The sequence below is a fragment of the Neopelma chrysocephalum genome, unplaced genomic scaffold, assembly GCF_003984885.1.
Source record: "Neopelma chrysocephalum unplaced genomic scaffold, ASM398488v2 Primary Assembly neopelma1_68, whole genome shotgun sequence".
NCBI classification, from domain to species: domain Eukaryota; kingdom Metazoa; phylum Chordata; class Aves; order Passeriformes; family Pipridae; genus Neopelma; species Neopelma chrysocephalum.
The window spans coordinates 2,891,336-2,918,052 of record NW_020897727.1 but is presented as its reverse complement, the minus strand read 5'-3'; the positions used below and the strand labels follow the sequence as shown (position 1 = coordinate 2,918,052).

At 38.6% G+C, this 26,717-nt stretch overlaps 1 protein-coding gene across 4 annotated transcripts; it reads left to right on the top strand.

The window, feature by feature from the left end:
- The first annotated feature begins 154 nt into the window (after positions 1-154).
- Positions 155-24,836, top strand: CYLD (CYLD lysine 63 deubiquitinase). Of its 4 annotated transcripts, XR_003534516.1 has the most exons (18): positions 444-557; positions 3,565-4,225; positions 5,407-5,709; positions 6,596-6,701; positions 7,760-7,852; positions 8,383-8,499; positions 10,048-10,427; positions 11,787-11,952; positions 12,765-12,906; positions 13,455-13,577; positions 14,867-14,958; positions 16,031-16,097; positions 17,195-17,327; positions 17,699-17,807; positions 18,073-18,191; positions 18,792-19,008; positions 20,468-20,711; positions 23,514-24,836. XR_003534516.1 is itself a non-coding variant. In XM_027685032.1 (17 exons), the coding sequence occupies exons 2-17, from the start codon at positions 3,719-3,721 to the stop codon at positions 20,650-20,652; spliced, it is 2,859 nt and encodes a 952-aa protein (XP_027540833.1). In that variant the 5' UTR covers positions 155-293; positions 3,565-3,718; the 3' UTR covers positions 20,653-24,836. The 4 variants fall into 4 exon arrangements, 3 of the variants coding, with proteins under 3 accessions (XP_027540833.1, XP_027540832.1, XP_027540834.1); XM_027685032.1 differs by lacking the exon at positions 444-557 and adding an exon at positions 155-293 and having other exon boundaries at positions 20,468-24,836; XM_027685031.1 differs by having other exon boundaries at positions 20,468-24,836.
- Positions 24,837-26,717: the final 1,881 nt, after the last annotated feature.

Below are 26,717 nucleotides of genomic sequence, written 5' to 3'. Positions count from 1 at the left end.
GTGCCCGGCGGCGGAGCCGGGCCGGGGATGGCGGGGCGGGGGCTCCACTGCGGGCGGGGCGGGGGCGCCGCGCGGGGGCCCGGCCGGGCCTTCCTGCAGCTCAGCGTGAATCCCCGGGCAGCGCTGAAGTGTTTCGGGACTTTCCTGCGCGGAACCGCCCAGAGAGGGGAGAGGACGCTCAGAAATGGGGGGGAATAATCGTTCCCCAAAGCTCGGCCGAGCACTGTAGCTCGGACGGACGTGTCTTGCCGTAGAACTCTTCGTGAGGGAACCAGTTTCAGTTTCTTTCATGTGTACGTTGAGCTGCGACTAAATTTCCTTGCTCCGAATTTTAACCTTCCCTCGAAAGTTATTTTTGGACTGTCGGAGAACATACCTTTGCATCTCAGCTGTTTAAATTCTTTTTGGTGTTAAAGTGAAAGTCCTCTTAGAATCTGTACAATTTATTTTAGCCTCTTCGTTTTGTGCTCTGGATCACAGCTACGGACTCGTGTTCATGCTGAAACCCGATAGCTGATTCAAACATCTCTATATAGTTCATCCGAGGCTCTTGCAGGGTAGGAACAGAGTTCTTGTATTTCAGAGCAAACTGTTTTTATGATGGGATGTCTCTGTAGTGACAACAGTGCCTCATGACAGAAGAATAAAAAAGGAAGTTAGGGAAGCTTTGAAGTTAGATTTTTTTATGATGGCCTACCTCTGACGATTTTTAAAATGCTTTTTTCTTCTGAAGTATGTAGTGTTGCAGTCATAACTGTGTTTTGCCTGTTTCTTCCGAAAATCCTTTGAGCATGAAAACAATTCAGGTAGTAGGTGGAGCAGAAGAAGGTAGAACAGGCTCTGACACTTAAAATGCCTGTGGTGGGCAAGTACTCTTTGGTTTGCACAGAGTTTTGTAGTTGCTGGTGTGTTGTGCGGTGTAATGATGACTTGTTGGTAAGTGTGCTTTGTTTGGTTCCCAAATCAATTCATACTGAGGTCTAATAGTTTATTCTGGCCATTGTCTGATACACGTGGGCTGTTTGCTCAGCAAGGCTTTTACTTTAGTTGCAGAATAATCAATTCCACGGAAAATGGCTGAAAAAAGAAATTTAAATCCAGTGGCTTATGTAAATATGTTTTTGATATGTTGCCAAAGCTTAACATCCTTTTAACAAGCTTTTCTGTGCTGCTAAAGTACTAATTTATCACTTTTATTATTCTAAAAGAAGAGGATTTGGTTTTTAGAGCTGTATTTTTCTGTTGACAGGGGACAGTGGTGGTAGATAAGTTTTTAAAGAAGGCATTTTTATAAAGGGATAACAAACTTTTTAATAAAGGAAAGCCTTTTGGTTCTGTATCCAGTGGGTTTAATAACATCTCTGTGGATGAGGACTTTGAAAGACTGACCACGCACCCTATATAATTATTGTGATATAATCTAAATGCAGTTGTTAACATGTTTTCACGCTGAATTCTTTAATACTAAACATGTGAAGATTGTATGATGTTGCAGCAATGGACCTGCAAGCAAGGTATCCTTACTAAAAATAGATATGATAAATAATATTCTATAATTAATATTTTAAAGCTCTTGAACAGACTTGTCTTTTAATATATTATTTCCATGCATACTTACTAAAATTAAAATGAATTATTTCTCTAAATAAAATAGGAAAGGTCAGGTTCCCTGTAATGTCAGAGATACATTTTTGCAGTTTATCGGGGGTTCAGTAAGTTTGTGGAATGGCTCACAAAAAAAGAAAGTGAAGTGCATCAGCTTTTGAAAGCTGAGAACATAGAATGAGCTATGAAGAACAAGACAGGATCTATTTTTTCCCCACTGTCTGGAAAAAGTAAGGGGAGAGAACTAGACAGAACTTGGAGGAAACTATTTTAACATCTGAGTAGACTTACAAAAACTAATGGTCATGTAGTCATGTTTCAGTGTGGTGGTGGGGGAAATCCTGTTATGTTGTGTATCAGTTTCCGTATAAAGCATTGCTATTTCATTCCAATACTGACACCACTTTTTTGTTAATCACCAACAAACATTAAAGCCCATTTATGTGTATCGAATGAAAATGAAGAAAAATATTTTTTAACTTGAGAATATGAGTCTACCAGAGTTTCTCTCAGGGAGGTCTGAAACTGTCCAGATTCTGTCCCTCGGGTGTTAATTCCTTTGCAGATGGAAACACATTAAACCCCATAATTCCTGTGATGGCACTGACACCCACATGCCACATCTGTGCAGAGGAGAAGCAGGTTGGAACGGCTGGATGCCTCACCAAGGCAGCACAGAAATGTGTGAATTCCTGGGACTGAAAGATGAGACTTTGCATAAATTTTGGGTTGTCTGTGGTTGTTTCTACTTTTCTCTGGGGGAAAGAGTTTTGTTAAATAATCTTTCTGTTTAAAAAAAAAAGATGAAAATAGCTACAGTACTACTGGATTCCATTGCTTTCCAATAGCTTCTGAAACAGGGATCAAACTGAGTAAGTTTTGTGGTATTTGAATGCCATCGTAGAAAAGCTGGGGAGGAATAGGGTACCTAGGCACAAGGAAAAGAGATTATTTGCTTTTAATTTATTGAAGTTAAATCCATAAATAATCATTGAGATTCTCCTTTAACCAAATGCAAACTGGCATCACAGATTACAAACAGGAAAATTTTAAAAATTATATTTTTAACTTGTATGGTGCCGTTTTCTGCCATCTTTGAAGAGTAAATCCTGCTGAGGTACTGTGGATCTTTCTTCATGTATCCAGTATGATCGAAATTGTAGCCATTTGTGTGTATGTATTTTACTTTTGTACCTGCTGCCATTCTCAATGAAGTACTTTCAGACTGTTCTTTTTTAGTTTATTGGTTGTGAACTACAAATCTTAGGATGATGTTTAACTAAGCTGTTTATTTCTAGGGTATTTTACTAACTGAAAGTGACGTATTTCTTAATTTTTTCTCAGAATTTCATGTTGTAATGTATGTGCAATTTGGTTTTCATACATTGTCTGTTACTTACTGGAACTGGCCATTTCTTTATTTAAAGAAATGGCTGTTATGAGTTACTGAAGTTTCCATTTTCTGCTGCTCTATTTCGTCAACACAATTTTCTGCTTCACTAAATCAAAATGTTATGCAGGATGACAGATGCAGTGCACTTTGTCAGAAATAAGTAGTCACTAAGCACAGGAAAAGATCTTCCATAAAATATTATTTGTAAATTTGAGAAGGATGTTTATTCCTGTTCATGTGAACTTAAGTTTTCTTTTCCTTTCACTTATGTGTGTTTTATGTGTTTTCTGCATTTCATTGCACTTTTTTCACAGCTCCTTTCTTCAAGGAACTAGACAAGGAAAGGAAATAGGCAGTAAGTAGTAGAAATGGGTAAATGGGTCTGTCCATGATCAGCAATATTGTGGCTGTTCTGGGACTGTGGTCACTGTCTTGTATTTTGTTGAACTATTACTCTGTAGGAGGAGTGGATCTGGTCACAGATTTAAATTATGATTTACTTAGGACTAGCTATAGTTTCCCAATTTAATTTTCTCTTTTTTTTTCTTTTATTTTTTTTATTCTAGGCTTCCTGCTCTGAACTTGGTTCCTTGCAAAATGAATATTGTGTTGTTTGACAAAGATTGGACCTTCCAGTAGAATTTGGAAAGACCACTGTGCATAAATCCAGAGCTTATTTTTCTTGAAGACTTCTGTGCAGCTTTTAAAGTTTTAATCACAATGAATTCGGGTTTATGGAGTCAAGAAAAAGCAAGTTCATCCTACTGGGAAGAGCGGATCTTCTACTTGCTTCTCCAGGAATGCAGTGTCATAGACAAGCAGACCCAAAAGCTCTTGAAGGTGCCCAAAGGTAGCATCGGGCAGTTTTTCCAAGACCGTTCTTCTGTGGGACACTCCAGAAATATTCCTTGTAAAGGCAAGAAACTGCAGATTGGATTAAAGATTCTGGAACAACCTCATGCAATCCTGTTTGTGGATGAGAAGGATGTTATAGAAATAAATGAAAAACTTGCCGAGTTGCTTTTGGCTATTACTAACTGTGAGGAAAGATACAGTCTGTTTAAAAGCAAAAGCAGGTTAGCTAAAGGCATCCAAATAGATATTGGCTCCCCTGTTAGAGTACAGCTGAGGTCAGGAGATGACAAATTTCCTGGAGTTGTTCGCTTCAGAGGACCCTTAATGCAAGAAAGGTCCCTCGCAGGGATATACTTTGGAGTAGAGTTGCTGGTAAGTCTTTTGCCAAGGGGTAGCATCATGTTTTTACTTTATAGGATGAGCTAAAAGTCTTCGATGTGAAGAGGAAGTAATAATAATTTATTTTTTAGAAAATAAATTGTTACCTTCAGTCTTTTCATAAGTATTGTTTATTAGGTACCCACGAACATGCCATATCACATCAGCCTTGTATTCTACACGTTAAATGAAGCTTGATGAGGTGCCTGGGCTGGCAGAAAGACTTGAATGTACTCTGACTCCTTCTAGCCTAGAAAAATTTAATTCATAGAAACACAGAGTGATTTGGGTTGGAAGAGACCTTAAAGATCATCTTGTTCCAACCCCTGCCATGGGCAAGGACACTTTCCATTAGGCCGTGTTGCTCAGAGCCCCATTCAGTCTGGCCTTGAAAACTTCCAGGGAGGGACCATCTACAACTTCTCTGGGCAAAATTAGTTATATTCCCATTATGGTGCATATGTGACTCTCAGATTTCTGTTGAGTACTTTGGTTTTCCTCCAACGTGTCAGGATACGGTCCATAAATACAGGCTTGGATTTTAGGGCTGCTGTTTTTGTAGATCCCTAAAAGTCAAATGGCAACTAGTTAAGATAGAGAATGTAGCTGTTGTGTGCAAAATTAATGACAACCATAAGCTTTTGAAGGATTAGGCTCAGGGGAGTGCTCCTCTTGTATTAGAAGTATATTTTTCAAAGTACTCTTTAAACTTTTCCCAAACTTTGCAGTTCCCACTGAGAACCTCAGGGAATATCAGGCCTAAGTGCTTCTGAAAATCATCTCTTTATTTGGCATACAAGTGGAATTTTTGAATGCTTAGCATTATGTCTAGTATGAAGTAGTCTTGTCTTGATATGGCAAAAATTTGATGATGGAAGCAAGATTTGCACCTGAAGAAAACATGCTTCTCTTAGTAAAAAGGCTTCTGCCTGCAGCTACTCTCTAATCTAATGACATCTTGCTCTTTGTTCCCCTAAGGTAGTGTTTATATTTGCCACAAATTCTGACAATAGAATTCTCTCAATATGGAGATACTTCACCAGGGAAATTCTTAGTAAGATTTGTCCAAAACACTGGATTATGTTACTGCTTTTTTAGTAGTCTGCTTTTGCACAAAATACATTGGGTTTTTTCTCTTTTTTTTCCCCTCTTCCTCCTCCTCCTCCGACACCCAGGAAGAAGGTCGCGGTCAGGGCTTTACAGATGGACAGTACCAAGGCAAGCAGCTTTTCAGATGCGATGAGGACTGTGGGGTTTTTGTTGCTTTGGACAAACTGGAGCTGGTGGAAGATGATGACAATGAACTGGAAAGTGACTATGCAGCTCCAGTTGACGCAATGCAGGTAGAACTTCCTCCTCTGGAGATCAACTCCAGGGTTTCTCTGAAGATAGGAGAGAGTATAGAGTATGGGACAGTTATATTCTGTGATGTCTTACCAGGAAACGAAAGTTTAGGATACGTTGTTGGAGTGGACATGGTAAGAAAATAATCTGACTTTAATAACTTCTGCATGTGTGTTAGCTAGTAAATGCCATGCAATTAGAAGAAGAAACATTATCCCACAAGCTACTTCAGCGGAGGCTGACCTAAAATGGGAAATAAACACTTGTGTTCAAAGATGCCCCTTGGTGGTAATTGTTTCTTGGCATCAGGTAAATGATATCCTATTTGATGCTAAAGAGTTCAGGAGAAATACTCTGGTTATTCTGAGGAGCCTCCACTGAGCTACTTGCCATGTTAGGTGTCAGTCTTGAAGTCATAGAGTTGAGTGTTTGTCTTGTGAGACTGGCTTTGTTCTGCCTGTTAAAAAAGTAGGCTGGATGTATTTTTCTTTTGTTAGCTGTTTTTAAAAGCTTTTTTTTCATGTTACTGTTTTTTTGCTTGACTTTGTTTTACCTTAAAAGTATTGAGTTTCAAGTACAAAAGTTGATTTTTCAAGAAAATGTGAAGCCTGTAATTAAAAAATATTTCTAGCAACTTGAATTTTTTAAAATAGACAGCTTTCAAATTTTTGGTAGTTCGAGATTATGTTTTGGTTTTGGTTTTGTAGAACAGATGCTTCCATTTTCTTGGTTGCAGTAGCTGTTCCCTAACAATGCACTGAAGTTGTTCTAACTTATTTATCCATAATAGTTTGTAGTAGAGGAATGCTTTTTAAAGTAGGAAATATTTCTCAAAAGAGCAGTTTTTAAGTTTGCTTTTGTGTTTAAAGACTGTAATGTTTGACTGTTCTAAATACAAAATTTGTTAGAGGAAAAAGGAGATGTCAAACCTTTCATTTCCCTACTTTTTATATTCCTAAAGACATATGCATGATGTAAATCTTCTCTTGGGATACATGTAACATGTTTTTCTATTTTTAGGATAATCCGATTGGAAACTGGGATGGAAGATATAATGGAATACAGCTGTGCAGTTTTGCAAGTGTTGAAAGTACACTTCTTTTGCATATCAATGACGTTATTCCAGGTATGCCCAGCTTTCTTAACCAGAAGGTAGACTTTGATAACATCTCCACCTAGGCACAGTTATATGATTAAAACAATACTACAAAGTTAATATCCTTAATTCACTTGAATTAGTTTAACCTTCTGTGTTATAATTCTCTTCAGTTTTCCCCTCCTTTGCATTATAGTCTCACTAGCAGAAAAGCTTTAATATTGAAGAAAATTCCTGTCAAATAGTGTGGAGGTTTTGTCAAACCAAGACAAATAGTATAGTATTTACAATACTGTGGAGTTGTGTAATATTATTGAATATGTGAGTGTCTGTAGCGGGAATCTTTCATATGGACTGTTGTTAAATTTGCTCCACGAGTTTAAATATCTTGGGTCAGAAAGCTGGCCTTTCTGTGCTGGAAAGGTATTGATAATATTATGTATGCAGTCTGTGGGTAAATATTTGAAAATGCATAGCAAGACTGTGGAAAAATTCACAGCAGTAATTCACGGAATAGTGTTAACTTGTAACAACTACAGTCCCCTGATCCATTTTCTGAAGAAAGCAAAGTTTTTATTAGTAACTTTTGCTTGTGCTCTGTCTGTAGACAGGTGCTAATGAGTGTGTGGTCTGTAACTGTTGCCCTTGCTCTTCCATTTGACTGATTTATGCTCATCTCCTACTCGCTGGTTTAGCTGAGATGTGTGATTTTGCATGAATTTTCCTCTCTTCTCTGGAGAATTCATACGGACTCCATTTTTGGGAGAAGAGCATTTGTTGTAAGTGTGTTGGTAGAAAATAAAGTTTAGAATTTCATGCATCTGTTTCCTGTAATGGAAATATGCACATACATTGAAGTGTTCATGAAGTAATGGCAGACTTCAGAGCAAAATAATTGCTGATGTGATAGAAGCAAATCCTGTACACATAAAATGTTGGTTATGTGCCAAGCAAGGTTTTACTCCACTCAGTTTTAAAGCTTACGATAACAGCCCTTTGTTCGGTTACCTTTGGAGTTGAACTTCTCTGTAACACAGTAAAAACACAGAAAAGGGAAGCTAATACTCTCTTCATACACCATGTCTTAGAGACTGTGTCACAGGACAGGAGACCTCCCAAGCTTGCCTATACCTCAAGAGGTGACAAAAGCGTGTTCAATCACAGTAAGCCAAAGGCTACAGGTATGTGTGGGAAGTGATTTTCTGTACTTATGTAAGAATTACAAGTTTTTATTGCCTGGGGAAAAGTATTGTCTTTTCTGGCATTGGATGCTGACAGAGATGATCTTCACTAAAGTAACTGTCGTTATATGTTGGCACGAGTTATAGCTGTGTGGCATTGGATCAGTAATCTGTTTGCCTAATGTGGAATTTTAGTGCTTTAAAAACAAAAAAATACCTGCTGTATACTGTATCACAAATATTTTCTTATATCCCTAATTTATAGTCATGAAAAATTTGCACTTGAGTAGTATTTTCTGCCTTCTTTTCAGGTTGGGGACTTGAAATTTCAACTTGGAGGATTATGTTGGTTTGGTGTAGATTTGTAAGCTTAGAACTGTGTTAGCCTTGATGGGAGAGTTTGCTGCTTTGTGTAAAGGCAGTTGGGTCTTTTTGAAAGTATGATAACAAATTTATACTATGAAATAAGAGTGTAGGTAACCTTTTCTAAGTAGAGATTAACCTCTTCATTAAAGTATGTTGTTTTCCAGGATCTACCTCTGAACCTGGAAATAGAAGCAGATCTGAAGTCTTCTACACATTAAACGGCTCATCAGTTGACTCTCAGCCTCAAACAAAAACAAAACTCCCATGGTATATTGATGAAGGTAAAGAGAGATACCTTCATATAGGCATATACTTTATTTAAAAAAACCCACAGAACAAAACTAGAGTGTATTATGTTCTTCAAATAAAACAAATATGAGATTAAATGTAAAACAGTTGGAGTATATTGTCTTAGTGGAAGACATACTATATCATAAAAAGCATCTTGAAACCCCTATGAAAGTGTTCTCTGTCTTAATGTGACCTGTGGTTTTATTCTGCATGTAGGAGATTACATTCTTGGCAGTGTATGTGCAGCTCTGTGGGAATGCATATGTCTTGCAGGCAAAATAAAAGCTGAGGCTTGATGGAAGACATGAAGATATTCCTTATAGCCAAGTATACAGAGTAATTGTATTTTGTCTGTCTTTGTAGCTAATGTTACAAATCTAAGGGAACTATTCTGCCATGCCAGCTAATCAGTCTGGAAGTGGGGAGGGGGGAAATAATCTGACTAAGTATACATGTTTTTTCAGTATTTTTTAAAAGTTATTTCTGCAAAATCTCTCTATGAGTTTTTAGAAGTATGAGTGCACATGCCTCAAGGATCAGTATATCTTGATTTGCTTCCAGACCTTTTTTTTTTTGGCTGATAAACTTTAGAAAAGTATAGCTGGCTGGCATAGTGACTGAAGGGGTAAAGACTAAACTAATAATGTTAATTTACAATGGAAACTATTGCAGCAGTAGCCCCTGAATTCCATGAACTGTAAAAGAAAATGGGTTAAAATTGTTCTTGATTGTGTAACAGTTGTCATGTTTTTTTAACTTTTTTTTTAGACATTAACTTTAGTTAATAAAACAGTGTGGGGAGAGCAGTTGATGAAGAAGAGGCTTTTGTTCTGTGAATACCAATTGTGTATTAGAGACCTTTCCAACTCAGGATATTTTATGATTCTATGTAGAGAGATGAGAGAAGATACAGAACACTTGTGCTAGTGTTGTGATCACATCTAGTTGTGGTCTCTTTTATCAGGCACAACATTAGTTGTGACATATATAGACACTGATAGGTTCCTTGTGTTAGAACCAAAGTATATTGTGATAGAGTTAGGGGAATAAACACTTTTCCCTTTGCAAATCGTGTCTGCAAGCACTTACTCATGTCTCTGTAAGCTGTGAACCAAGTCCTTTCCTCAGTTACAATGGCCAGTGAACTCTTCCTAGTTTTGCCTGTTACAATCCTTGTGACCATTAGCTCATGTTCAAAGAAAAAGTCTCAGGATGAAAAAAAGTTTTCAATCTAAACCTGCCTGTAGTTTCTGTCTAACATCTTCTTTCTCTGTGCTGTTTGTTTTTGTTGTTTGTGGTAAAAGTGATGGGGCTGCAGCAGTGTCTCCTCAGTTAGTTCTGTCTCTCCAGTGTTGCCAAGTGCCAAATTTCTTCCTAAATGTTCCTCCCCAGCTCTTAGTGCTTTCTGTACAGTCACATGTTAAATCAGATGTGGTCGCGAATGCACTTCATTGGTTTGAGAGCCAAGTCTTTCCTTTTTTAAGACGGGGGGAAAAAAAGCCCAACACTTACTAACATCTTGGTTTTGATTTTAACAGCTACTGAAGACCCTGCAAAATCACTTACTGATTCATCTTCTGGATTTGGGCATTCTTCACCACCACTGCAGCCACCTTTAACAAACTCTGTGTCTACAGAAAACAGATTTCACTCCCTCCCTTTTAGCTTGACAAAAGCAACAAGTACAAATGGTACTATGGGACACAGTCCTCTCTCTTTATCTGTTCAGTCAGTGATGGGTGATGTGAATACTGCAGCTAACCAGGACAGTCCATCAGCAGCAAGCCCAATTGGGAACTCACACGGTCTTGAAGCAGGTTCCTTGGCTGAAGTTAAAGAAAATCCTCCTTTCTATGGAGTAATCCGCTGGATTGGCCAGCCTCCTGGAGTAAATGAAGTGTTGGCTGGACTGGAACTGGTAAATATAAATTGTAGTTCATATTAGTGTTAATTACTAGTTTTGTTTCTCAGAGCTGGTCCCTGTATACATTGCAAAAGCAGCCAGTCTGGGGGGATTTGCCCAAAACAGGTTGCCATGTGATGTCCTTAGAGCTAAATTCTTCGATGAGCTCTGATTTTTGTGGCTGTCCTAGACCTTACCCTGTTAAGAGGCTCTGAGATGTCTTCGTGTTACAACGGGTAATTGAATTTGTGGGACTGATCACTTCCTTGCTTTAAAGGAGTGTCCTTTGCTTACATTATGGAGATTGTAATAGAAAAAAGCTGACCATATTTAAAGGTCTTTTGAAATGCAAATTTATATAAAATGCCCTGACTGTAGTAGTCTTTATTGAGTATCACTTTGATGTTTGTTTTTTGCATACCAGCAAACAGGCAGAGCCATAACACTGGTTTTGATAACTGATAGTAGTGATATGGTTGATTTGACAGCCACGTGCTTTATGTGTTTCTCTGAGCCCTTTGGAAAAGCACAGTTGCTGCAATCATGAATTGCTGTTCTGCACTGACATTTCTTCTGTGGCAGCTGCTGCCAAGGTTGCGGTTGGCTGTCAGTTAAATTATGTGTACTCAATTAAGAAAATGGAGTTCTTTATTTTGGGATAATGTTCAATATAATTTCACATAACACTGTACAATTACGTAAAACACAAACAAAGTAGATCAGAATGTGACTGGAATTCCAGCTGTTACAAAAAATCCTTATCCTTGTGGGTGTTTTGGATAAAGTTGGAAGCCATAGTTTGCCACAGGTGTTCTGAGACTGCACCTTAGGGTGTTGTGTGTTAACCTGTGTGTCACTCATGCATTTCTGCATTAAAGCCTAGCAGTAGACAATATACCTTAAATCATATTCTCAAAGATAATAACTTCTTATTGTTCATACCTGGTTTGTGTTGTTTGTCCTTGATGTACATTTTGTGTGTTCCAAAGCAGGCATTTTTTTTGTGCAGCACAGTCACACTGAAAATATTCACACTACCCAATGCTTAGTGATTTTATCTGAGTTGTAAAAGGTGCTTGGTACTGCATGTGTGCTCTTCCTAACTACAGAAGGAATCTGGACTGGGTCTCCCCTCCCACCTCCCCAGGCTGCTTCTGATGAAAGTTTAAGCATGAAGAAAAAAACCTGCAACTCTTACTTTCCTCAGCAAATCCAGTTAAACAATACCTCAGTCAAAGCTTTGTATACTAGAATGCAGAAACACTGCATATTCAGAGTACCTGAGGGGAGACTTGTGGGTAGATACTTTATGAAATGTCTTACTACAGAATTCTAGAAATAAGAAAAACAGTGAATTCTCACTTGAATTTTCAGGAAGATGAATGTGCAGGCTGCACGGACGGAACATTTAAAGGAACTCGATACTTCACTTGTGCTCCGAAGAAAGCTCTTTTTGTTAAACTCAAAAGCTGCAGGCCAGATTCCAGGTTTGCCTCACTGCAGCCTGTTTCCAACCAGATTGAACGCTGCAACTCTCTAGGTACTGACCTTCTGCTTCTTTCTTGTTTATCAGATGGGAACTGACCAGGGTTTTGGTTTCATTTATTCCTGCAGTAAGTTCTTTGTATTGAACACTTGAGAATCTGTACAGGTGTTACTTAAATGAGATTAATGAATAGAAGATCAGCCTGTACAGAATACAGTGATTCTGTGGATTACTCTTTTATGCTTTAAAACAAGAAAATGTGCATATATTTAAAGAAATTTCATAAAAGGGATTTTTTTATGCTGTATTTTTTTTACTTTAGAAGTTGTAAAGCAATCTTGCTGAAAATGGTATTTGCAACTCCAGCAATGTGTGATTGCATTGTCAGAAATAAAGGCAGCTATTTTTCTATATAGCATCAAATTAATTTATTTTCTAAATATTAACATAAAAAAGCATGTATTTTTATGGTGGAATTTAGTGGTGAAAAACTTTTTTTTTTTCCTAACTTGAAGTATTTTAGATTTCTTGTGTCATACTGGGGACCTAGCAAAGAAAAGTGTCTGATACTTGTAAGATAGTGTGAACAGGGCATTTGTAATGAAAAGAGAACTTCATTCCTACTGGATAAAATTAATTCAGTGCTTGCAGGCTTTCTGAAGCACTCTAATGTGCATTGCCAGTGGAATGTAAGGCCTCGTTCACTCTCTGGAACACTGAGTTTCAGCTATAATAAAATGCTATTCTAGTTCAGAGAAGGAATGCTTACACTGAGGCAGCAACTTAGCTATAAAACATTAATAGGGAAATCTCAAGGGGAGTAAAATTTGAGGCTTTACAGTGTCTTTTGAAAAAAAAAATTTCAGCCTTTGGAGGTTACTTAAGTGAAGTGGTAGAAGAAAACACTCCTCCAAAAATGGAAAAAGAAGGTTTAGAGACAATGATTGGAAAGAAGAAAGGTATCCAGGGTCATTACAACTCCTGTTACTTAGACTCCACCTTATTCTGGTAAGTTCATAATTTGTGTAGTAGCATCTCATGCTAGAAATGCAGAACATGGGTGACTGTCTGTGCGTGTTACTGTGCAGCTCCCGTGTCATGGCTCCAGCCTGACATGTTACTGTGCTCCTCCAGTGGGGAGCAGGTTCTGCAGCATTTGCTGGGTTACAAAGTGCTAATGATGTCCCCGCTGCTCTGGCCCTTCTGTATCTGCTTGGTTTGACTGAGGGAGTCCCTGGCCTGTAAATGGTTAAGGATGGAAGACAACCCAGGCTGCGGGTGGAAGGAGGGAGGGAAATACCCTTTATGGCTTATTTGCACAATCCTGCCTGGGCAACTGGTTCTGTACTTTGCTGCAGAAAGCATACTGGGTTAGAGTGGGCTTTTACTGTTTAGCACAGCTGTGTTGTCCCCTGTCCATAATTACTGCTTTTGAAGTTAGTTTAGTTCTTTAATTTTTCTGTGGCTTTGCTTGCTTTCTCTTACATTGCTCAGACGTCTAAATGGTCATATCTTCCAGGGTCAAAACAACCTTCCTTTTCCTTTTTTCTTTGTAGCCTGTTTTCTTTTAGCTCTGTTTTGGACACTGTGTTGCTTAGACCTAAAGAAATGAATGATGTAGAGTATTATAGTGAGACTCAAGAGCTGTTGCGGACAGAAATTGTGAATCCTCTGAGAATGTAAGTAAAGACATGAACTGGTCTCTAAAATAAATTACAGAGATCCTGCTGTGTATGCATTCCTCTTGCAAATCTGAGAAGTTTGGCTGCCTGCTGCTGCCACTCTATTCAATTTATTTTTTTAGTATTTTTACTTGTTCTTCATGGTAAATTTAATCAGTGCTAACTGGAAGTAGTTATTCATTGTTTGGTGATAAAATATTTTCACTAGTCTCAATTTGGAAATAGGATCAGCATAAAGCTATTGTAAAATTTATACAGGTATAAATAAAAAAGCATTGATAAATACAAGTTAAGTTCATTCACAACATTCTTATTTATATGTTTTTAATGCTGTTGTATTTGACAAGAAAAGTATGTGAGTTATCTTGCATGATGTTTCACAATTTATTGGATTTGGCAGGGCATTAAAATTTCGTTACTTTTTACATGTGATCTGCAAGTGGTCAAAACACTTTTTTTAAAGGAACTTATGAGCTCTGTAATTTCTTAGGCACAGTGAGCAAAGGACACGCAACAAAAATCTGCATGAAAAATTACTTTTCTTAAGCTTAATTTCTTTTAAACATGAGAATAATACAGTTGTAGTTCTGAAATTCTGTGGGCTGTCACTGAACAATTTATCACAAAGTTTTTATTTTGATTCCTGGAGTAAAATGTTGACCTCTGAACCCTTGTTCTTGTAAGGGTGTGTGTACTTTTCCTGGTGTGTTCCAGGGTTCTGTGCTATAGGTAAGATAGCAGGATACACACTGAGTAGAAGAAATCTCAGGTGGCTGAGATGACTGAAAGGTCTTATTACCTTTCTACCATGCTAAAAACTTTAGAGGAAAAGACTGAATGCTCAAAACCTCAGCTTCTTAGGTCAGCAATACAGCTCTGTATCTTTTTCTCAAATATTGAATTTTGTTTTTATTAACAACTCCCACAGTGCTGTTATTATGTGACATTCTGAAAATGATATATTAAGTGATGCAAATTAGAGTGAAAACAAATCAAAAGTAATTGACTGACAAATCAGAAAACAGTTATTCTGGTAAGTTGATGATTAAAAATGGTCTTAAAGGCTATAAAAGAACATTGAGCACTGCACTAAATTTATCCTGCATTAAGAAATCTGGAAGTCAGATTGAATATGAGAAGTCAGCACTTGGTTTTGAAGAAATACTATATGTAGTTAAAGAAGGATTTGAGAACCTGTATTTCAGCATTTGAGAGGGTGGGGTGTTCTGTGCTTCTCTCATTTGATCACAAACTAGCTAATAGCTTATTAAACCCATTTATCTTAGATATGGATATGTATGTGCTACAAAAATAATGAAACTGAGGAAAATACTTGAAAAAGTTGAGGCTGCCTCAGGATTCACTTCAGAGGAAAAAGGTAACTGGGGAGGTTTTCCTTTCTTTGAGACTTACAAGAATCATAATATGAAAGAACTGAGATACCTTGCTATGTAATTATACCAGAACAAAACACCCAAAGAGTTTCTTGTAGTAGCAGGGTCTCTACTAGAAATTCGAGTGACCATTGGCTGGCAGAAAGGTCTTTTCTTCTTCCTTGGGAATGTAAGGAACCCTAGCTGAACAATTTCTGTAAAAGTCTTTCACTGCCTGGATTTCTTTTATTGCCCTCCTGTGGCCCTATAACTCCCTTCTAGCAGTTAGGGGAGAACACTGTGATAAGGCTGGGGTCTTTGTCCTCTTTCAAAATGTCCCTTTGGTCCCTGAGAAATAAACTTTTTCACTACCAACATTTCATTGTTACAATGGTTGTTTAGTATTTTAAAAAATAAAATGTGTAAATCATATTAGAAAAAAATCAGTTCCCAACTTTTTGATCTTCTGCTGCATATAATGAATATGCTGCATTATATTATGTAGCTGTTTCTGCTACTTCCTTTGTAAATACTGATCACTGGAAACCAGTATTTATTGTAGTTAATATACCAGGAAACTGTGTTGGGAAGAATGGCCCTCTGGGAAGCTAGTGTGGGCTGCATTCTTGATGAGAACTCAGTCTCTAGTTTAGATGAATTCTGTAGTATGGAGTGGTTTTTATGTGTTACTGTCACTACTCCTCACTGCTCCTCTGCAGATTCACTGTTTTCTTTTGAAAGCTTTTATTTCTCCTGGAAAAGTTGTGTCGTGCCAAATGATTCCTCTGAAAGACAGAGCATCTTTTTGATCTTTACTGGGAAGCTTTGTTGCTCTGTTGAACCTGTACCTTTTATTAGGGCCTTTTGACACCAAAAGAACAAATAGAAGCTTGCCATAAAAGTGTTCATAGTTTGTCATAATCTTACTGTGTTAATAAAGCTATAAAAATTAACTGGGTTTTTTTTAACTGTTTTTTTCCTATGAAAATTTTGAAAACCTTCAATTTAAATGAGTCTTGAATAATGCAGCTGGTTTTGCATGCTAACAAAACTTTTTTTTTCTCTCACCCCTTGCAGATCCAGAAGAATTTTTGAATATTTTATTTCACCATATTCTAAGAGTTGAGCCACTGTTGAAAATAAGGTGAATCTTATTTCTTTGCTGAACTCAACCATTTGTAGAGGCTGATGCGGAGAAAGTATCTGCTGCCTTTTAAACTGAGACAACTCTTAAAACACCTTTGACTTGTGATTAAAATTGCTAATAGGATTCAATATAGTAAAGTTATATTGACTAATTTGACACTATTTCCCACCTTTTTTGGTAGGTAGGTTTTGCCATACTGGTGTTGTTGCACAAGCTCATGAGCATAGTTTCATGAGTGCTGGACAGAGATCCTGTGTCCTAGTGCTGTCTACTTGAGATCCTTACTGTCTTCCTGGTAATTATGCTGGAGAAGGGCTGCTGTAAGAGGGCCTACAGCAATTCTTAATGTGGCCTGCAGCTTACAGCTCCTTATTTCTGGGACAAGCTGCACAGATTGCTGAGTCGTGTGTGAGCTGTAGAAACTGATTTGCATTTCTTCTGTTAGGCTAATGAAAATATTTCAATTGTTTGCCTTGATTAAGTTTGGTTCTCTTACTTTATCAAAATAACAGATGCGGGCATTTATGTATGGAGTCACTCTCAGCTGTAGCACTACAAGAGTTCAGCTGTCGTAGCCGGGTTTAAGTGAGGAGGGGACTGTTGCCCACTGCTGTCATACTGTTAGCTGGCACCTGATATTCCCGGGTTCCTTGCTGCATTCTGTGGCAGCAGCACCATTACAAAGCATTTTCTGTAGTTTTTCAGTCCTTTCCTCGTTTCAGGACTTGTGTTACTTTACCTGCTGCTGTAGTTCTGTGCTGTGTGAGGTGTATCCGTGCTCACTGTGTGTTGTGCTCTGCAGAGATGGGGGCTCTGACACTGTCACTGAAACTTACACTGCTTTTGTTTCTTTAAGTTTTCCTAAAATCAGTCCACACTTAGTACTTGTCTGCCTGTCCTCTAAGGCACTTTGTTTTGGGGGGGATTGTGTTTTGTTTGGGTTTGTTTGTTTTTTCCCTAAAGCACAATATATTTCAATGCAGAGAGGATGTTTTATAAACTATTTTCTCATAGATGTTATTTTCCTAGTAAAATACAGTCGTTACAGTAGAGCTTCAGAATCTGTTTGTTTTTTTTTTTTAATCTGTTTTTAGATCAGCAGGTCAGAAAGTACAAGACTGTTACTTCTATCAAATTTTTATGGACAAAAATGAGAAAGTTGGAGTCCCAACAATTCAGCAATTACTAGAGTGGTCATTCATCAACAGCAACTTGAAGTTTGCAGAGGTTGGTGACAGCTGTTACCTTGTTAGAAGTGATGATACCTAGATATTTGCCCATTCAGCAGTGGGACAAAAGCAGGATTTGGTGTAAAAACATGTGGACATGTTGGAATACTATGTCAGTGGTCCAGGATGCCTACATAACAAAAATATTTTAAGGCTGACTTAATGACGTCTCCTTTGGCTGAACAGACCAAAGGGATTTAGGCAAAGAATTGCTAAAAGAAAACTTCTTAGTTACTGGCAGTAAGTTGTTTGAAGGACTAATACTTTGAGAGATCTCTGACAATGGGCTGCAAGTTTAAATAACATGAATACATTTATAACATTAGAAGTATCTCTAATCACTACATTATATTCTGGCATTTTACCTAGGCACCCTCTTGCCTGATTATCCAGATGCCTCGGTTTGGAAAAGACTTCAAAATGTTCAATAAAATTTTTCCATCCTTGGAATTAAATATAACAGACTTACTTGAAGATAGTAAGTATATAACACTGCATTGTGTAATGAGAGTTGCTGAGAGTGACTAACACAGTGAAAGTAACTACTCCTGGTAGTTCAGGTGGTTTGTTTTGTTGGAGTTTTTTTCTATTAAATATTTACCAAGATTTTTTTAATGTATTGTTTTTTTCTATTTAAAGTAATATTTCTCCTTCTTTTTCATACTCCTTGTCTTAAAAAAAACCCAAACAAAACACAAAAAGCCTCCCCAGATTGGAGACTAATATATTTTTAAAAAATGCAGCTCCCAGGCAGTGCCGTATATGTGGAGGGCTCGCTATGTATGAGTGCAGAGAATGTTATGAAGACACTGATATTTCTGCTGGGAAAATCAAGCAGTTCTGCAAAACATGCAATACACAAGTAAGTGGTTCTGTTTGTTATTCTGTGTGGGTTTAACCCGAGTGGTTTATGCTGTAATAATTGAAAGGAAGGTGTAAGTGAGATTTCTTCATCAGCACTACTGTAACTGCCACCCACCCAGTAAAATGTCTCCTTTGGTGACAAATCAGGAACTCCTGCAATATGTTTATCAACATGGCAACTGCCAAATCCAGGACTGGACACAGTGGAGAAGCAGTAACTGTCTGCTTTAAATCCTAATTTATGTACATGCCCCCTTGTTAGAGTTGATAAATTCATGACATAGAACTGCTTAGTTTTTGTTTGATAATTGCATAAAGATGTCAGTCATGGCTTGTTTTCAAGTCTGAGTGTAGTAGAAAATTGTTGCATTAAAGATGACCTCCCTTCTAACCTTAAGTTTGAATTTTCTGGGCAATGTTAAACTATACTGATGGAGAAAAATAGAAGAAATGTTTAGTCAGCTACTGTTATTGCAGTTCCTTCTCTAAAGCCATTAATCTTCTGTTCAGCAGTAATGTTCTTTTTAGCTTTGTCTGCCACTGAAACAAATAATCTTACGGGGTGTTTTCCTTTTCTGAAATATCACTTCAACTGTAGGTTCATCTTCATCCCAAGAGACAGAGTCATAAATTCAATCCGTTGTCACTTCCTAAGGATCTGCCAGACTGGGACTGGCGGCATGGCTGCATCCCCTCCCAGAAGATGGAGCTGTTTGCAGTTCTGTGCATCGAAACCAGCCACTACGTAGCTTTTGTGAAATACGGGAGGGATGACTCCGCCTGGCTCTTCTTCGACAGCATGGCAGATCGGGATGGTAGATGTTTTATTTATTCTGTTCACCTTCTCTTAGTTTTTTTTAAGTGTGTTTTAGATTTCAGTGACTATTTCTTAAAGCTATGGGGATATTAATATCGTTTAACTTGATGTACTCGATGCTGGCTTACTAATCTTGACCCAGCCTTACCTCCGCACATGGATTTCATGGCAGCTGCTGATTTGCATAATCTCAATTTCACCTAAATTGGATACCTGAGTGAGTAGATGGTACAGAAGCAACTGCAGAAATTTGCTAGCAGGACTCCTTATATGTTTTTCTATGCTTTGCAAATTTGACAGAAAGAATTAATTTTAAATAATCAACTGCAGGAATATATTTTTAGTCTATATTTAAGTGGATGTACATGATCATCAGATAGTATGCAAATATTTTTATTGCTTTTTCTTAAATGACTTACTGTAGATGTCTTTAGAATAAAAGAAATAGTCAAACGTTACAACATCTATGCCATTCCTTTGAATCTCTTTAGAGTTATCAGTGGAAAATTGTTACCCTGTAATAATACAAATGTCAGTAAAACAAGTGTTCTCTTAGATACTGCTATTTAAACAGATACTGTTTAAATAAGGACTCTGTTCAATTCTGGTGCCTGAGAAAAACAGTAAGAGACGAAGTGTCAGACTCATAGTAACAATTTTTGCATGAAGAATTCTTGAACCCTTGTGTTATAGTGTGGTTTGGCAGGGAGAGAAGAATCTTGCCTCCTGTTGAAAATGAAACTGCTACAGGATTAAAGTCACTTTCTTATACCAACCAGAAGACAATCAAGCTTTGTTTCACAGTGTTTGAAATGTGTATGACTGAAGTCTTTATTTCAGGAATTTAGATCACATGAGGTGCTGGATATATCTCCTGCTGATCTTAGGGGTTTTTTTTGTATCACAGATATTTTCCTTCAGCTTTTCTTCATAAGTTAAAAATGTCTGCTGGGAACTGCAAGATGGATGTCCATACTTGTGTTGTTTGAATTTGCTCACTTTTACATGGAAAATGGCCAGGAGTAAACTCTGCTTTAGGTGTTGTAAGTCAGGGAGAGACAGGGTTTGTAAATTCATCAGCTGTTACCAGTTGTCATGTTATTAACAAGTTCAGTAGCGTTAGAGGTGGATTATGTATTCAAGTCACTCTCCCAAAGTCGTACAGAATTTCTAGTGTTAAGGAAAACCAAAAGTTCTCCTTCGGTTTTTGTGGTGTTTGTGTGAGTGTGGTTTGTTAGTAAACACCACAAGATATTCTGACACTAATTGTGATTTTTTCAAACAATGCACTTTTTATAGAAGTTTACCCTGCAGAGGTCCAGAGGGTCATATTTAGGCTTTTTAGAAGGCATTTTCAAGAACTGGTGATGATGTCATAATTAAAGTATATGATAAAGAGCAGATATATGCAGATGCTATCCTAATCCATTTCTCCTTCTTTCCTTATGGTTTAAAAGGAGGTCAGAATGGCTTCAACATTCCACAAGTTACCCCATGTCCAGAAGTTGCCGAATACCTGAAGATGTCTCTAGAAGAATTACACTCACTAGATTCCAGAAAAATCCAAGGATGTGCACGAAGACTGCTCTGTGATGCTTACATGTGCATGTATCAAAGTCCAACGATGAGTTTATACAAATGAAGAGGGATCTCTGAAGAAACAGTCGGAGGTCACCGGCTGTTGTGTTTGCTGCATTCTGGGTTAGTTTCAATGCAACCGTTGCTGGCAATGGAAGAAGTTCACTATGACAGCAAAAGGATTTACTGTCCCAAAAACTACACATGGAGTTCTGTAACTGAAGTATTTTAAGCATTTTGCACTCTAGGAAGTGTGCTTGTGTGTGTTTGTTTTATAAACAAAGTTAAGTTACTAAAACTTAAAGCTTTAAGTGCATTGATTATACACAGTTTTTTTAAAAATGGTAAAGGTGAAATTATATCAGAAAAAATCTCCTTAGTCCATTGGGAATGTAAGGATACACAGTGTGCATGCTCAGTGCATGTCTGTGGACAGGGATGATAATTCTCATGTGTTTCTCTACCCCCACCTTGTTTCCCCACCCTTGATGATCTTAGTACCACAGATTCTTCTCTTGAAGAGAGAATAACTTCAGTTTTAGTAAGATAAATTTTAGACTGTTCATTACATATTAATTTTATTCTGTTATCTGCTACATTCTTTTCAGTTCCAAAAATTAACGTTCATTTAAAAATCTGAATTCCTGTCTTGTGAAAATCAAGCACACAGACTTGCTGTGTTGTTAACTTGCAATTTTTGGAGGGGAAAAACAGGAGAGAGGGGGTATTAAGGGGAAGCATAATTGCTGAAATATAAAATTAGCAATGAAAGTTAACAGATGTCTTTTTCTAAGTGTCTATTTTTAAAGAAACAAAGCAGTCTGGAACAGAACAGCAACTATACACAAACGATTCCAGGACAAAACAATAAAATAGTGGATTGCCTCAGGGAATGTTACAGAAGTGGATTCTAGTCCTTGGTAAACAGAACTGACTTTTCTACAGTACATTAAGCTACTGCCTGCGAATGTGTTATACATCTGACTCTTCATTTCAGGATTACTAATATTAAAAAGATAATATTAAAAATCTCTGCCTGGAAAGATGAAACTATAAATAAAGGTAGATCAGAGTTTTACTGTATACCAAGTACCTGATGAAAACTAACTTGAAAAGCTGCAAAACCTGTGTTAATGTAAAATACTGTACTTCAAAGTCTGTTGGTTCCTGTTTGCAATGGAATACTGTTGTTTTAGTTGCCTTTTAGCTACTTCTGTCTACACTGGCTAGCAAACATGCAACTATATATATACAGTACCATCTGGTTGTACAAATTGCATATATATGAACTGTACATTTTCAACTCCTAAGATGTTTTATATGGAAACTTCCTTTTGGCGATCAAGTCTATAGAAGGAGAGATAACAAAATATACCAGGGAAAAGTCACTTTGAAAAAGCCACTGTTTTAAAGGCAAGGGAGACTGATCCCATATTGTAGAAAATGTGGTTACTTTGTTTTTCTTGGAAAACCTATAATCTTTCTTTGGGACACACTACCACAGAACAGTACTAGAGAGAGATTTGAAAACTGCTTGAAGGACTAATCTCTGTAAAGCAAGGTTGATCTGTTCCATTAGCTATTGCATGAAGTGTGCTCTAATTTTTCACTTTCAAGAGCAACAAAATTATTAGAAGTGTCACTGTTGCTTTTGCCTCTACGAGTCTCCTGGCTTTCACGTTCCCTTGCCTTATTTATCTAGTCTGTGCTCCTTGGCAAAACTCTCTTGTTTCAGTACTGCCCTGAGCTCTTGACCTCTTTCTCTCCTGGAAAAATTCAGTGAAGCTTTAGGCGATGGGTTCTATAACCATCTGTCAGTGGATTGGTTATTGTCCATGGGCACTTCCTTGGGTACAACCCGTCCTGCTCTGGGACAGCAGCTGGGATGTGTTGGCAAAGATGCCCTGGAAGCATCTTGTAGGTAAAGAGAGCAGGTCTTGACTTGGCAGCTTGTGTTCATTGACATGAACTAGAGACCACTTAGGTCATCCAAGCAGAAGGTGTGGTAGCCCACCCTTGGCTGTGCATTGAAGAGGAGGGTTGGCCACAGCCTCCAGGTCCCTCCAGTGATGTTTTTAGAGATGTTTGCAAAGCAAAGGCTGAGGGGGCTTGTTGAAAAAGGCAATAGTAATACAACAGACTCAACTCGCTCTCTACAAGGTTCGAGCCCCTGTTTGATCCCTCCCCCAGCCCCACCATGTCACTTAATCTGAAAGGAGGTGCAAGTGTCCCCTCTGAACAAGGAGCAAAGGCAGGCACAAGCACAAACCTTTGTACCAGTGAGACCAGTTTGAATGTCTGGATTCTTCTCTTCCCTAGCCCTATATTTATTTTCGACTTTTCCCAGTGCATTAATTTCATATATCTTCCACTGGTGTCATCTTTCCCACACCCCCAGCCCCATTACATATAGTTACCTCTTCCTGCCAGAACTTTGAGAACAGCCTTGGACCTGCTATGGCTGGAGGACAGAAATGGAAGTGGCAGCCCTGTTAAAGTTTTCTAGATGAATAATCTTGTAGCAAAATACCCACTCTTTTTTACAACTGCAAATATCCAAGAATCACGTTTTTTCAGGATATATACTCTGAAGTGAAGGAATTGTTTGGCTTCTTGCCTCCAAGAACGTAGGGAACATTCACTACTGTGCACTTGGTGACAAATACTGTGTTTGGAAAGACAGGCAGTGCTTTGCAGCCTGCATTTTGTACTGTAGATTATTGCAAAATGGTTTTGCAAACAGCATATGGTTAGTTTATTGCTCACCAGTTAAGAGGACAGAGAGGTTTTTTTTATAATATTAAAAAAGTTTTGACAGTCTTCTTTTAACCTAAAAAGTGTAATGTACTGCACTGGATTGAAGGTGATCTGGCAATGTAAGTGAAATGTTATATAAACTAACCCCAATTTTATTTCCTTTCTCAGGAACAAGTATTCAGACAGAAAAGTGATTTCACTGTGAAAGGAAACTTGTAAAATAACTTATATACTTATATGCAAGGGTAAGAAAGCTTTTTTTTTTTTTTTTTAGCCTTCAGCATGTATTTGTAGGGGAATTGAATAAGCTATTTTGAAGTCTGCATTTTAAGTATCTGCTGCTGGTAAATGTAATGCCCAAAGATTTCAGTGACTAAGCACCCAACATTTATGTTGTTTAATGCATTTGGAAACCTCTCAATCAGTTCTTCTTGCTCTCTTTTTTTTATATAGTGAATGTCCCCAAAAATTAATAGCGCTCAGATCATTGCTTCGTGGTTTGGCTCATAAGTACTGCTGACAATGGCCTTAAGATGTGAGTAGGAAAACACATAGACAAAATGGTTCCTGACAGCCTGTAAAAATGTAAAGTTTCATAGTACATAATCTTTCATAACTGGGAGAAAACCTGCACCCCTATACAACTCACCTGCTCTGCTAAACATTTTTAGAAACTCGGGATTCAAGATGGAACAAATCACTGTGCCACTAAACACTTGCTTATTTTGAACGTAGAGGGTAAGGAGAAAAGGTCTTAGTTAAAGGTGATGCCTTACACATTACAAAAACAAACAAAAACCATCAAACCCCCACCCATCCAAACCCACTGTAAGTTACATCAGAATGCTTGTCTTTGGGTGGGGGAGATAATTGGAGGAAAAAAATGCGAAGATATCTATGTTAAGTAAAGGTCTTTCTAATATCTGTGATACCAATTCCGTGCTCTTGAGAATTATAGTACTGTGTTGTACTAAACAGCCTGTGAGATTCCCATTTTCAGCAAGTACTATGTGTAACAAGAATTTCTCTTGATCATAAATGGTTCATTTCAATGCACTTATTTTTCTCGTGCACTTTATACTCCACTGACTCACTGAACGTGCTCACCACGCTCCCTGAGGATGGCCTGTTCCATACAACACCAAGGCACACTGTGCTGCACTCTGGAGCGGTGTGGTTTCTGAACTGAACTGGTGTAAAAAGCAGCTTGAAAGCTTTGTGTATTTTTACCACTGTAACAAAGCATGTTTTTATCTGTTCTTGATGTTTTGCTAAATAAACATCCCATGTTTTGTGCACAAATAGTCTCCTAAACTTACAAAGGCTGTGTCCAAGAAGGCATTAGGGAAACAAATCGTTGGATCAGGTTGCCCTCAACTAGCCTTAACTTTTTTTTTTTTTCCAATGGTAGAGCTGAATGAGTTGCTGCTGGAAAGGAATGTACCATGTGCTCTTTCTGTATTAATATTAATTAAAAACATTGTTCTTATGGCTCTATTCATTTCTTTGGGGCTTGGAGTTTTGGGAGTTTCATGAAAAAGAATGAATACAGTGGTGAACTAACTTGTTTTGCATCCTTCAAGAAGGATTTATGTTTATACATTTCTGTTAGTCCCTCTTCAGCATTTCTAGGAAACTTGGGAATTGTACTGTATCAAATCAGGTCTAACAGTACGACCTCTATCTTACCAGTTAGTACCTGATGCTGTAAGGGAAAACCACTGAAAACCAGCTATAGTTACCTGTAGTTTTCCTGGGGGAAAAAATGGCTTAATTTTTAAATGCTTAGTACACCACTTTGCTAACCCTAGTGAGCAGCCTAATCCTCCTGGGACTATGCTGTACCTTCATCAGTGCTGAATCCACAGCTCCCAGTTTACATACATTTTCTGTATAGAAAAAAATCCAGTATTTCTAGGTGTAACTTTTTTTTGTTATTTTCCTGAGTATAATTATAAGAATGGAAAAAGTCCTACCGGGGCCTATAAAAGGAATTCTGCCAGTGTAAGTATTTTTAAAATCTTTATCTCACTGAAAATACTTAAAACACGTGTAAAAATAGTCTCAAGAGATATTTTTAGGAAACACCCACTTGCGGAGAGTAAAGGGTCGGGTTGATTTTTAAACTGAGGTTTTTCGTTTGCAATAATATTGTTCTTTGCCTTTGTAGAAGCTAAAGCTGAGCCTGCCACAGACAGCTCCCCGTTGGCGGCGGTCGCGTCCCGGTTCCCCCGTTCTGCCGCACGAGGGCAGTGCCCGCACCGGCTGCGGCTCCCGCGGGATCGGGACGCGGGATCGACCCTCGCGGGTCTCCAGCTTTGTCATCCGGCTTTGCAGCGCCGCTCTTAAAACTGCCTCGGGCCTGAGGCACTTAGGGGCATGTGAGGCTTTCACGGGTGTGTGCGTTCCGCGCCCGCCCCAAGTGCACGGCAGCGCGGTTCGGCTGGGCGTGAGCAGCGCTGGAATCACCCCGTGCTCGAGCCCATGGGCAGCGCACCAAAGCCAGGCAGGCTGGTCCCACCGCATCTGCACTGCCCGTGACAATGGTCCCGGTGGCACAGGGCAAAACTCTCATCATGGAAAACTGGATCCAAAGGGCATCTCTGTTTGAATGACTAAAGCAGATACTGCTGGGAGATGCAAAATGGCGAGGAAATCTTGGGGCAATCGCAGCGCTCAGTGGAAGCTGATGAAAACTGTTAATAGTGTGATTGGCAGTAGCAACTTTCCACACCAAAAACTTTCACGCAAAACCAAACGTCACAGAAAAGAGCCCAGCGTGAGTCACACCCTCCAGGCACTTCACGAGGAGAGAGGGGTCCGTGCACGGGTGCTGAACCCGGCGCTGTGGCTGCACCTCCCACAGCCCTCCCGCTTCTCCCAGGGCTCTCCCTCAGCCATCCGCTCCCTCTGGCAGAGGCCCACGACCAACAAAAAACATATTGCATTTTGTGGCCCTAATAGTCAGGTTTTGCAGCTGATTGACCTGTGTATGCAGAAATTAGACCGTGGTTATTGTTAGTCACTAACCAATTTTATCAATTAATTAATTAATTGAAGGAAAAAATTGGAGTTTTTCTAAGTGTTCCCAATATGTATTATTTAACTGAAAACTGAAATAATTCCACGTGTGTTTTCTATCTCTGGATATGCCTGGCTCTCTGTGGCCCCATTTGGTTGCTGAGGCTGGGGTGGGGTGGGGGCTGTGGGACTGAACCCCCTGCCCACCCCCATAGTGACAGCCTGTACCTGCAGGCAGGAGCTGCCACCTGCACTGACAGCAAGGCAGCCCTGGCTTCACCACGTGCCCTGCAAACTACCTGCCTTTAGGTTTCTAATTTTTTAGGAGTCTCCTCTTTCCATCCACTTCAT